Below are 13968 nucleotides of genomic sequence, written 5' to 3'. Positions count from 1 at the left end.
CACACTACCCAAAGCTTGACCTGATGTCATAGCATCAGAAAGGCTGGGTTCAAATCTTGCCACAAGAAGTGGCAAGTATAGGAAGGTTGAATCTATATTGCTAAGATACCTGCTTAGGGCAGGTAAATGATGCAATATACAGAGCAATGGGCTTGAAATCAAGAAGACTTATCTCTATGAGTTCAAACCTGATCTCAGATATTTAGGTAAGCTATCCTCTTCCCCAAAATTCTGCAAGCAGATCTAGAAAATGCACCATGCTGAATCCTGATTGGTAAATCCAAGGGGAAAAAAACATCACAGTGAATCATTTTTTCCCAGCCCAAGTCATCATCAGAAGAAAGCCAGAAAATCTATAAACATACGGTATGGGTTCTGGCCAGGAGTGACCACAAAGAGCATTCCGAAATGGGGAGAGGCTGTTGGTGCTCCAGGACAAGAAATGACTCCAGATCTAGCCTACACTTGTGTAGGGTACAGGAAAAAAATGCCTATTGGCAGCCTTCTTCCTCATTACCTAGTTCCTGAGTGATAAGTCTAAAGTAAAGTATAGAGGGGACCTACACCTAGGGGTGGAATTGCTGCACGGTGGGTCCAGGCTAGGTACCCATTAGCAGGGTCTGGCTTTCACTTAAGGAGCAGAATGAGGTCTCAGTTTCAGTCTGAAGCCTGCAGAGAAAGAGGGAGGAAAAAAAACTAGGAATCATTACGCTATCTGAATGGCATAATGCCCCCAACCACCGCTTCCAAAAAAAGGAGCTTAGATATCCTTTTTCAAAAAATCTTTAAACTCCAAAACCTCTTAAAACAAAAAGTAGAAATAAAAATAAAAATAAATCCACTAATAACTTCCTGGAAAAAAAATATCCAAGCATTATTATAGATAAAACATAAGGCTTCCAGATCAAATAAAAATATGTCAAGCAGCCAAAAAACAATAACTCAAATAATCACTACTATATAGGAATGGGGAGCTGAAATACAATATTCCAGAAGGCAAAGGACATAAGGCTTACCACCAAGAATGATTTAGGAAAACAGTATAATCTTAAAAGAAAAAAAATGGATTTTAACTTAAATTAAGGACTTGCAAGGATTCCTGATGAAAAATCCAAAGCTCCATTATCAACTTTTTAGTTGTAAGAGGAGTCAAGACGAAAAGAAAAAACTCTTTTTGAAGAACTATAATTTGAGAGAATATTAGGGAATGGTTGAATAAGTTATAAAATATAAATACAATGGAACACTCTTGTGCTACAAGAAATGATGAAAGAATGTTTCAGAAAAACCCTAGGAAGACTTACATGAATTGACATGGAATGAAATAAACAGAACTATGAGAATAATTTATGGTAAAGACAAACTACTTTGAAAACCTTAGGAAATCTGATCAACAAAATGATCATCCAAAATTTCAGAGGACTTAAAATGGTAGCCACTTCTTGATAGTGTGACATACCCAGGGAAGAGAAGAATGAGGCATATTATAAAGAGAGAGAGACACATGTATATGTATAAAAACATATATATATGCATATATATGTGTGTATATATATACATATATATACACACATACATATATGTGTGTCTCTGCCTTTCTATGTATTAAACATGGCCAATGTAGAAGTTTATTTTCCTTGATTATCAACTATATTTGCAACAAGGATTTGTTTTTTTCTGAATAGAAAAAAAATTTAATTCTGAAAAATGAAATTTGTTCTAAAATGAAAAAATATTTAAGATGCTAAAGCTACCATTTGCAATCATACAGCAATATACAACAACATTTAATAAAGAGGTTAATGAATTAAATACAGAATTATATAAAACAGGCTTTTAGATTCAGGTTGATAATAGCTTATAGACTTACAGATCGTCAAGCAAATAGAAAGTAAGGTGATACAATCACTAGAATACTGGAATTAGAAGCTGGATGATTCCAAACCAAATTTGACCTCAGATACTAGTTTTGTGACCCTGGACAAATCACTTAACTTCTTTCTGCCTCAATTTTCTCATCTATAAAATGGAGGCAATAGCATGATTGTTATGAGGATTCAAATGATATAATATTTGTAAAGTACTTTGAAACACTTAAAGTGCTAGAAATGTGAGCTATTATATTTAAATCAGAAATTGACTGATACATTTTTTAAATATTAAGAAATTATTCTGCATCCAGAGAGAGAACTATGGAGACTGACACAGTATTTTTGTCCTTTTTTTTTTTGTTGCTCATTTGCTTTTCTTTCTCATGGTTTTTTTCTCTTTTGATCTGACCCTTTTTTCTTGCACAACATGACAAATATGGAAATATGTTTAAAAGTATTGTACGTTTATAACCTATAATAGATTGTCTGATATCTAAGGGAAGAAGAGAGAAAAAAAATTGGAACACAACAGTTACTGAAATGAATGTACAAAACTATCTTTACATATATTTGGAAGAATAAAGTACTAAGAAAAAAAAGAAGTCATTAACAGAGTAAACAAACTTTTAATTTGATTAACATTTCTTATCCATAATGTTTTTGTTACCTGTAATGTCTTTGCACAATAGAAATTCTCAATTTTTGGACAAATATTAATATTGGTCTACAGAAAAAAAAATGATATTTTCTTTACCTACTAGACTACAAAAGTGACTATTCATTACCCCAGATAATTATTGCTGTTGGTTGACACCAAAAATATACTTTTCCACAAAACCCATTAAATAAAAAGAAACATCTGGATTATACAATTTTATATTAAATATTCTTTCAAAGTTTTTACAACAGATGGCATCATCCAGCTGCTCAAAATGGAAATTCTAATCACAGTATTTAATTATAAGAAAAGTAATATGCTAAGATAATTCTCATTAGTTTCATTTCATATTACATTATTTTGGTCAGTTTTTTGCCTTTAAAATGGACTGAATCAAGAACTAAATCAAGGATACTGGGTTTGTTACACTCAAAACAAAATTTCCACTAAAGCAGTTAAGAACTCAAATTTCCTTTGCAAAAATGAAAAAAACCTTAACTTTTATTTTTATAATGTTCTTTTTTAAGGACACTCAGTTTTGCACCATTAACAAAAGAATAAACACTGTTCTCTTTATAGATACTTAAATCCAATTTTTGATGTTTTTACAAATATCAATTTACTATTACTATCAATTACTAATCAATTGCATTAAGTTCAAGTTAAATTATTTACAGAGGCTCAAATTACTCAGCATGCTACAGCATAAGAAGAAACAATTTAATTAATATTTCTTAATTATATAGTATTTGATAACTATATGGGTTATCCATTAAATATACAATATAAATGTTTGAAATATAAACCTTCCCTCATACCTTCATTAGAAGTCTAAAATGTTTCTCTGCAAAGAAACTCACACCAAGACAGCAGCAGAAGCAAGAATATCTGGGTACCAAAAATCACAGCAGATAACTAAGCATTCAAGGAAAGTGTCAGAATGTTAATTACTCATATAGTCCCCTCTGTGATAAAAAGAATTTGACAACTAGAACAATGAAATACTGCTTATTCAAGTCTAATTCCTGATATTCTCCTAATGGTAAAGATGTACCTCCTCATATTCCTCAACTATGTCCCTCATGCATAGGGACCTCAACATAGTCCCTAGTTCTGCTTCTGTAACTGCATGATTGAAGGAGGGGCAGAGCCAACATGGACGGAATAAAATAATTTTCCAATCCAAGACAACTTAGAAGGTAGGCAAGAAATATCTGGCTCTGTGGAGTGCGAGTAGAATGAAATCCAATACAGGCCATGGCTCAGCAAGGAACCAAAAGGCTTTGGGGACAACTAAAACAGTAGGACGGCTTCCAAAGCTCTCAGCTCACAAAGGACAGCTCCACAGCCAATAAGAGGGTCTAACAACTCATCAGAATATTACAGGAGAATCTTTTTTTGGCAATGGGACCAGAACTCTGCTGCACTACCCATATGTGGTTCCAGATTGCAGGCAGAAAAAGGATCCACATGTGCAAAAATGTTTGTAGCAGACCTTTTTGAAGTGGCAAGGAACTGGAAACTGGGTGGATGCCCATCGGTCGGAGAATAGCTGAGTAAATTATGGTATATGAATGTCATGAAATATAATTGTTTTGTAAGAAAGATCAGCAGGATAATTTTAGAGAGACCTGGAGAAACCTACATGAACTGATGCTAAGTGAAATGAGAACCAGGAGAACATTGGAAAATACTACTTATGGTCAAAGTACAGAGCAGATCAAAGGCCAAGAGAACAGTGACCACATCTCTCCTTAACAGCATACCAAGCTTAGATTAACTAAAACTTACAGACACCCAGAATCAACTCTGAAAACAGCAGCATGAAAAATCTGAAACTTGGGACAGTACCCTTTCTACCATAGGAGCAGAACCCAACTTTAAGTTAAAATAAAAAGTCAAGAAGCAGGCTGAAAAAAAATAAGCAAAAACAAAAACTAAAAACCCCTCAAGATCATAAAAAATTACTATGATGACAAGGAAGATCAAGATACAAACCCAGAAGATGACAAAATCAAAAGAGCTACATTCAAAGCCCTCTCCCCCTTACGCCCCCACCCCCAAAGAAAAATAATAATTGGTCAGAAGTGCAAAAAGAATTCCTGGAAGAGTTCCAAAAAGGTTTTAAAAATCAATTTAAAAGGCAGAGGGAAAATTGGAAAAAGAAATGAGAAATATAAGAAATATAACAAAGTCATTTAAAAAAAAAAAGTTGACAGCTTGGTAGAGGAGGTACAAAAAAAAAAAATACTGAAGAGAATAACACTTTAAATTTCAAGGGAATTAATGAAGAAAAATACAAACAAAGGTGGCTTAGCTGTACCACACTTAAAACCATAAAAGCATAGTCATCAAAATCATTTGATACTAAGAAATAAGAATAGTGCATCAGTGAAACAGGTTAGGTTCATAAGACACAATAGTCAATGACTATAGTACTATTGTGCTTGAAAAAGATTCCAGCTTCTGGGATAGGGATAGGAATTCATTATTTGACAAAAAATTATTGGGAAAATTGGAAAATATTATGGCAGAAATTAGACATTAATCAACACCTTACACCAAGATAAGATCAAAATGGGTTCATGATTCAGACAAAGTGTGATATTATAAACAAATTAGGAGAAGGGGTGAACAGTTCATTTCTCATATCTGTGAAGAAGAAAGGAATTTATGGCCAAAGAAAGACTAAAGAAGATTATGAAGTGCAAAAAAAATTTTATGATTATATCAAATTAAAAAGGCTTTTGTACAAAACAAACCAATGTAGAAGATTAGAAGAGAAGCAGAGAAATAGAAAACTAAGAGAAAAAAATTATATTCAAGGGTTCTAGGCCTCATTTCCAAAACATAGAGAACTGATTCAAATTTATAATAATACAAGCCATTCTCCAACTGATAAATGGTCAAAGGACATGAACAAACAATTTTCAGATGAAGAAATTAAAGCCATTTGTTTTCATATGAAAAAATGTTCCTATTCACTATTTATTAGAGAATGCACATTAAGACAACTCTGAGGTACCACTTCATACCTCTCAAATTGGCTAAGATGACAGGAAAAGATAATAATAAATGTTGGGAGGGAATGTGGAAAAATTGGGACACATTGTTGGTAAAGTTGTGAATTGATTCAACCATTCTAAAGAGCAATTTAAAACTATGCCCAAAGAGCTATCAAACTATGCAAACTTTGATCCAGGAGTGTTTGTATCCCAAAAAGATCATAATAAAGGGAAAAGGCCCATATGTGCAAAACTATTTGTAACAGCCCTTTTTGTAGGCAAGGAAATGGAAATTAGTGGATACCCATCAGTTGGGGAATGGCTGAATAAGTCATGGTATGTGAATGTTATGGAATATTATTGTTCTAAAAGAAACAATCAGGAGGATGATTTCAGAGAAGTCTGGAGAGACTTACGTAAACTGATACATGAACTGAGTAAAGTGAGACCAGGAGAACATTATACACATCAAGAAGAAGATTATATGATGATCAATTCTGATGGACATGACAACATGTTGTTGTTTTCTGGTTTATTTTTTTTCTCATTTTTTTTGTTCTGATTTTTCTTGTGCAGCATGACAAATGTGGAAATATATTTAGAGAAATTGCACATGTTTAACCTATATTGGATTGCTTGCTATCTAGGGGAAGAAGGAAGAAGAGGAGGGAAGGAGAAAAACTTGGAACACAAGGTTTTTCAAGGGTGAATGTTGAAATCTATTTTTACAGTATTTTGACAAATTAAAGCTATTATTATTTTTAAAAACACACAAAAAATAGGCAAAATTACATAAAGAGGCACAAAAATACAATGAAAAGAAAAATTCTTTAAAAAACAGAATTGGCCAAATGGAAAAAGGTATACAAAAATTTACTTAAAAAGAGCATTTCTTTCATTGGAGAACTGGCCAAATTGAGAGTGGGGGAGGAAGAAGGTACAGAAGCTCCCTGAAGAAAAGAACTCCTTAAAAAGAGACATCAAAAAATAATGAAATGAAATCGAAAAAAAATTTTTGAAAATAGAAGAAAATATGAAATATTTCAATGGAAAAACAACAAATCTGGAAAATAGGAAGGAAAAACAAAACTTTTTTTAAAGTATTGAATCATCTGAAAATAATTATCAATATAAGAATTTTGATATCATTTTTCAAAAGACATCAAGGAAAATTGCTTAATATCTTAAGTGTCAGAGGCCAAAATAGAAATTATTGAAAGAGTTCTCTAAAAGCCTCCTAAAAGAGATCCTAAAATAAAAATTCCCAGGAATATTATTGCCAAATTCCAAAACTCCTATGTCAAGAAGATAACATTTCAAACATCCAGAAAGAAAATATTCATATACTAAAAAGCCATAGTTAAGATCACAAAAGATTTAGCAACTAACCCATTAAAGAAGCAGAAACCTTGGAATATGATATTTTGGAAGGCAAAGGAATTAGGATTACAATCAAGAATATCCTACCCAGCAAAACTGAATATAATCCTTAGGGGGAGAAAAGGGTTTTAAAAAGGAAGAGGAGGAAATGATATTTAATGAAATTTTAAAATTTTCAAGCATTCATGATCAAAAGACCTCAATAGAAAATTGTACTTCCAACACAAGACTAAAGAAAATCATAAAAAGATAAACCTGAAAAAGAAATTATAAGGGATTCATTAAAGTTCAACTGTTACATTCCTTTTTTGGAACATGATATATGTAATTCCCAAGAACTTCGGTAACATCAAGGCATTTAGAAGAAGTATTCATAGACAAAGGACACAGATATGAGCTGACTTCAAAGGCATGATTTCAAAAAAAAAAAAAAAATTAAGAGGTGAGAAAGAGGGATTCATTTGGAGAAAAGGAAAGAAGTAGAATGGTGTAAATAATCTTACATTAAAGAAATGTGAAAAGAACATTTACAATAGAGGGGGAGAAGGGGAGATGGGGAGTTGGGGTAACAGGCAACACTTGAACATTACTCTCATCACATTTGGCTCAAAGAGGGAAAAAAAAAACACTCGGTTGAATACTGGAAAATAGAAGAAAAAGGGGATCAGGGAAGGGGAGGAAACACAATAGAAGGGAGGATAGACTGGGGAAAGGGAGGGTCAGAAGCAAAACATTTTTGAGGACAGGCAGAGTAAAAAGAAAGAAGGATAAAGAGAGGTACAAATAGGATGGAAGAAAATACATGGCAATCATACAGGGAATGTAAAATGGAAGCAGATAGCAAAATGGATTAAAAACTACAATGTTGTTTTCAAAAAACACACTCAAAACACAGAGATATACCCAGCAAGTAAAAAAAATAAGGGCTAAAGCTGAATCTACTGTACTTCAGCTGAAGCAAAAAAAAAAAAAAAAGCAGAGATAACAATCATGATCTCAGACAAAGCAAAAGCAAAATTATGAGTTAAACAGGGAAACATTTTGCTAAAAGATGATATAATCATTGAAACAATAACAATACTAAACCTAAGTATGCTAAATAATTCTTAAGGAAAAATTAAGGTCCTCCTTACTTCAGGGCTGGTGCTCTATTCACTGCACCACCCACCTGCCCAGGATAATATCTTTTTTAAAATGATGAAATTAAGGAGTGGGAGAGAAATGTACTGGGAGAAAGGAAAAAGGAGAAGTGGAATGGTATAAATTATCATTATCTGCTATAAAAAGCAGAAAGATAAAGCTTTTACAGTAGAGGGAAGAGACTGAGTGAGTGAACCTTACTCTCATCTGAATTGGCTCAAAAAGGAAATAACATACACACTCAATATATATATGTTATGTGTACGAAATCTATTTTAAACTGCAGAAAAATAGGAGGGCAATAGGATATGGGAAGAGGGAAAGGGAGCAGGGTTCCAAAAGAGAGGACATATTGAAGAAGGGAGTGGTCAATAGCAAAATACTTTTGAGGACAAAGTAAAAGGAGATAAAGAATAGAATGGGGTAAATAGAGTTAGCAATAGTAATTGTAGAAAGAATTTTGAAGCAAGTTTCCCTAATAAAGTTTCATTTCTCAAACATAAAGGGAACTAAGTCAAATTTACAAAAAAAATTTTAAAAGACATACTCCAAGTGATGAATGATCAAAAGAGTTATAAATTCATGCTTAACCTTTGACCTCACAATACCACTACAAGGCATGAATACCCAAAGAATTTTTTTTAAAAAAGGAAGAGGACCTATATGTACAAAAATATTTACAGCCGTTCTATTCTAGGGGCAAAAAGTTGGAAATCGAGGGGAGGCCCATCAATTGAGAAAGGGCTGAATAAATTGTGATATGTGATTATGATGGATTATTATTGTTCTATGGGAAATGAGGAACAGGATGCTCTCAGAAAAAAAACCTGGAAAGTCTTCCATGAACTCAAGCAAAGTGAAATGTACTGTATACAAAATAATAGCAATGTTCTGGGATGATCAGCCATAACTGACTTTGCTGTTTTCAGCAATACAATGATCCACGACTATTCTGAAGGCCTTATGATGAAAAATCCTATCCATACCCAGAGAAGGAACTGATTGTGCCTAAAAACATACTGAAGCATTCTCTCTTTCTCTTTTAACTTTATTTTTCTTGAGAACTTCTTGTTGTTGTTGTTGTTTTTGGTGATCTGTTTTTTCACAATATAAATTTTTTTTACACTTGAGGGCTTGGTTTATTGTTATGTTAATTGTCCAGACTTAAGAAAATGAGGGAGAAAATGTTACTGACGCACTTTATATGGATAAAAGTTAAAAGTTTGTAACATGTACATTTTCTGTTTTGCAGAGAGCTAGTTGTAAAATATTTACCTGCATGCCTACAACACTAAATTTTTTGCAACTTTAAAAAGTTGTTGTTGGATTATTTCCTGATTACTTTTTTATTTTGGGATAATTTATTTTATTTTGTTTTGTTTTTAAAATAATAACTTTTTATTTTCAAAATATATGCAGAGATAGTTTTCAATATTCACCTTTGCAAAACCTTGTGTTCCCAATTTTTTTCTCCCTCCCCTCCCCCACTGCCTCCCCTAGACAGCAAGGAACTCAATATATGTTAAACATGTACAATTCCTCTCTATACACTTCTAGAATTATCATGTTGCACAAGACAAATCAGATCAAAAAGGAAAAAAAATGAAAAAGAAAACAAAAAGCAAGCAAACAACAAAAAAATGAAAATATTATGTTGTAATCCATAATCAATCCTCACAGTCCTCTTTCTGGATGAGGATGGCTTTCTCCATCCCAAGTCTATTGGAATTGTCCTGAATCCCCTCATTATTGAAAAGAGCCATGTCCATCAGAATTGATTCATCCCATAATCTCACAACATGACTTTTATGAAAATGTTTTGCACAACTTCACTTGTGGTTTCTTAATGGGGGTTGGAGGTGTAGATAAGGGAGAGAATCTAGAACTCAAAAGTTTTAAAAACAGATGTTAAAGAATTTCTTTAAATGTAACTGGGCTAAAATATTAAATAAATGAATTTTACATTAAAAAAAAAGAAATGAAAAATCCATATATGAGCTCTCAAAGGGAAAAACACCAAGATCATATTGAACTTAGAAAATTCTGCCAAATATTTAAATGATTTTAGTGCTATATAAATTGTTTGAAAAAATAGGAATAGAAGAGGTTCTACCAAACACCTTTTTAAAAATAGTATTTCGGTTTTCCAAATAAATACAAAGATAGTTTTCAGCATTAACCTTTGAAAAATCTTATATTCTAAATTTTTTCTCCCTTTCCCCCTTCTCCAAGAGAGCAAGCAATCTGAAAAATCAGATCAAAAGGGGGAAAAAAAAAATACAAGAAAGAAAAAAATAACAAGCAAACAAACAAAAACAAAAAATACTATGCTTTGATCCACATTCAGTCTCCATAGGATGACTAGCACTTTCCATCACAAGCTTATTGGAATTGTATTGAATCACCTCATCAAACACCTTTTTTGATAAAAATATGGTTTTGACAGCTAAACAAGGAAGAGTCGAAACAGAAAAGGGAAACCAATTTGCTGGTCAGCAGTCAGCAAACTATGGTCTGGATCCAAATAAATAAAAAACATTCTTAACTTGCTAATCATTCAAAAATAGGCAGCAGGACAGATTTGGACCTTGGGATACAGTTTGCCATCCCCTAATCTGTAGTTTTCCTTTTCTATTTTGATTCTTCCAGATTTAGGGATCAAGACCATACTTGTATCATAAAAGAATTTGGTAGGATCTCTTCTTTTGCTATTTTTCAAACACTTTATATAGTACTAGAATTAATAGTTCACAATATTACTAATGAGTATCAATTAAAAAATGTAAAATAAATTATTAGTAAGGAGACTATAGCAATACATCACAAAGATTATACACTATGACCAAGCTGGATTTATGGGAAAAATGCAAGGTTGGTTCAAAATCAAATTGACTATATTAATAACAAGAATAAAAATGATATGATTATATCAATCAAAGAAAAAAAGAAAAAAAAGGTTCTGACAGGCTGTCAAGAAATACAAATATCACAGGAATAAACAGCTTTCCTAAATATGAATAGCTGTTATTATTCAGTTGTTTCAGTCATGTCTGGCTCTTCAAGACCCCATTTTGAATTTTCTTATCAAAGATTCTATCAAAGATTCTTATCAAAGATTCTATCCCCATTTTGGATAAAATTAAAGATCTTTTCAGTAAGATCAAGGTAAAGCAAAAAAAGTCTACTATGATATTATTCAACAAAGTACTAGAAATGCTAGCTATAGTAGCAACACAATAAAAGGAAATTGAGGGAATAAGCATTGGCAAGGAGGAAACAAAATTAGCACTTTTTACACATGATATGCTTTACTTGGAGGATCCTATAGAGCCAAATAAAAAGATTGATCAAAACAACTTAAGAATAATTGCAAGATAAACTCACATAAATCATTAGCATTTTTGTACAATACCAAAAAAAAAAAAAAATTCAGCAAGAAGAGATATAGACTTACCATTTAAATAATTACAAAGGGACAACTAAATGGTACAGTGGATATAGCACTTACTACCTATATGACCTTGGGAAAGTCACTTAATCCCAAATGTCTCATCAAAAAAAAAAAATAATAATAATAATAATAATAACTACAGGAAGCATAACATAATTGGGATTTTACCTATCAAGACACATATATAAGGAACTATACACAATTATAATACTTTATATACATAAATACTCTATACAAAAACAATTGGAGAGCTATTAATTGCTCATCGATTGGCTAAGCCAGTAATATAAAAATATCAATAATAGTTTTTTTTATTCAATGTCATAATCAATCAGAAGAGAAGATCACCCCCCCCCAAAAAAAAAAAAAAAAAAAAAAAAAAAGATAAGCCGGGCCAATAAAGGATCAAAAAATCTGGGCTGAAAATCCAACTGTGCTATTCACAGTCTATTAGGGAAAGCCACTTCATCTCTGTAGAATTTAGTCAAATCAAATGATCTCCAAGGTCTCTTCAAATTCTAACTCTAAGGATTCATAGATCATTGGCCCAAATTTCTGATCTTACAAACTTGCAAAATTTTTCTATTACCTTACAAGTTCATAAACCACCTTCCTCAAAACCACTCTGAAAGAGAGGTAATGGAAGCTTAGTGTTAGTACCATTTTAAATATGAAGAACAAAGTGAGAGGTTAAGTATTACAGAGTCAATAAATATAAAACTATGGAGAAAACCGACCTAATACAGCTAAAGCATTTATATCATTGAAAGTGCTTAACTGAAGAAACATTCCTCCATCATTTAATTTTAATTCCCAATTGCCCGATTCAAAATAAATAGATTGCCAAAGAAATAATCTACCATTTAACTAAAAACCATGCAACAGTATACTGCAGTAAACTAACTAATACAAATGTCCTCATTTTCCCTTAATAAACAGAAAAACAAATAATTAGCCCACCATCATTAATAAGATAATTAAACCTAAAGACATTATTAACCATCTAAACTTACAAAGATTTATAGCTTTCTCTGCCTATAAAATTATAGAAACCCTTGTAAGCACATAATTGTCTAGGCTTATTTCCTAAATGAAAGTATTTTTTAAGTCACTAGTGAATATGAACTAGCTTCAGAGGCAATTAGCTCCCCAATTACTAAAGAGAAATGATGACTTCTTTATAGCTTTTTCCAGAGACAATAACAGAATATGATTTAATATTTGAAGATTATAAGGCAATTCAATACAGAATAGATATATAAATAACAGCTAAGATTTAAATATTAATCTTTCTAATGCAATATGTAATTGATACAGTAGACAATAACTAACACATTTAATTAGAAATCAAATAGCATGCAAAAGATGAATTAGTAAATTTTAGATGAAACAAGGTCACAGACAAAATAAACAGAACACTCATGCAAAAAGATTTTATTCATGCAAGAACTTATAAATCATTTTTTTTAAGTCCTTAAGTGAAGCATCCTAGAAACACAAATTCACATCTTAGATTTACTCATATCCTAAATTCAACCTTCTTTTGTTTAAAAAAATATTTTTTAATCCGCATAAACTAGTTACCAAAAAAATCTAGTATGTTCATTTAAATTCAAATAAACAAATATTAAAACATAAAGTCTCCCAAAATTAATTATTATTTTTCACCATGTGTGGGTTTTTTTTGCATTTTTGCTGAAAAACTAAGCCTGTTAAAAAGTGAGGCTGAAAAAGAAGCAGAAAAGTCAAAGATGTTAAAAATCACTCACATATAGAGCACCAGTCCTTAAGTCAGGAGGACTTAAGTTCAAATCTGGTCTCAGACACTTAATACTTCCTAGCTGTATGACCTTGAGCAAGGCACTAAACCCCAATTGCCTCAGCAAAAAAAAAAAAAAATCACTCACATTTTCTATGGCTTCTGTCTGTTCATTGCTATAATCTCTATATTGTCCCAACATCTGGTCAACTTGTCGGAGGTTTCGATTGGTATCCTTAAAAAAGAAATTATATAGCATTAGTTGTTCTCAAATAGTGTTCTATACCTCTTGACTCCTCCATATATCCTATAGTATGACAAATGTTTAGTTCACTAATTTATCTCACGTATTTTTGTATCATGTACATCAAACTACTTTAAAAACATTAATTTTGGATAATGATAAATGTTGGAGGGGATATAGGGAGCCTGGGACACTAATACATTGTTGGTGGAACAATTGCAGAGAATAATTTGGAACTATGCACAAAAAGTTATCACACTGTGCATACCCTGTGATCCAGCAATGTTTCTACTGGGCTTATACCCCAAAGAGATTTTAAAGGAGGGGAAAGGGACCCACATGTGAAAAAATGTTTGTGGTACCCTTTTTTGTAGTGGCAAGAAACTGGAAACTGAATAGATGCTCATCAGTTGGAGAATGGCTCAATAAATTACAGTATATGAATGTTATAAAATATTAT

General features: G+C 32.0%; 1 protein-coding gene across 1 annotated transcript in view; it reads right to left on the bottom strand.

Annotated features, from left to right (window-relative positions):
- Nucleotides 1–13968, bottom strand: part of CEP128 (centrosomal protein 128) — a 547917-nt gene that overhangs the window by 510006 nt on the left and 23943 nt on the right. The window contains exon 5 of the mRNA XM_051973667.1: nt 13413–13499. Within this exon, the coding sequence (XP_051829627.1) occupies nt 13413–13499 (87 nt within the window). The remainder of the gene's footprint in view (nt 1–13412; nt 13500–13968) is intronic.

Source organism: Antechinus flavipes, chromosome 2 (assembly GCF_016432865.1).
Source record: "Antechinus flavipes isolate AdamAnt ecotype Samford, QLD, Australia chromosome 2, AdamAnt_v2, whole genome shotgun sequence".
Taxonomy (NCBI): domain Eukaryota; kingdom Metazoa; phylum Chordata; class Mammalia; order Dasyuromorphia; family Dasyuridae; genus Antechinus; species Antechinus flavipes.
The sequence above is the reverse complement of the archived record's forward strand: the minus strand, read 5'-3'. Positions and strand labels throughout refer to the sequence as shown.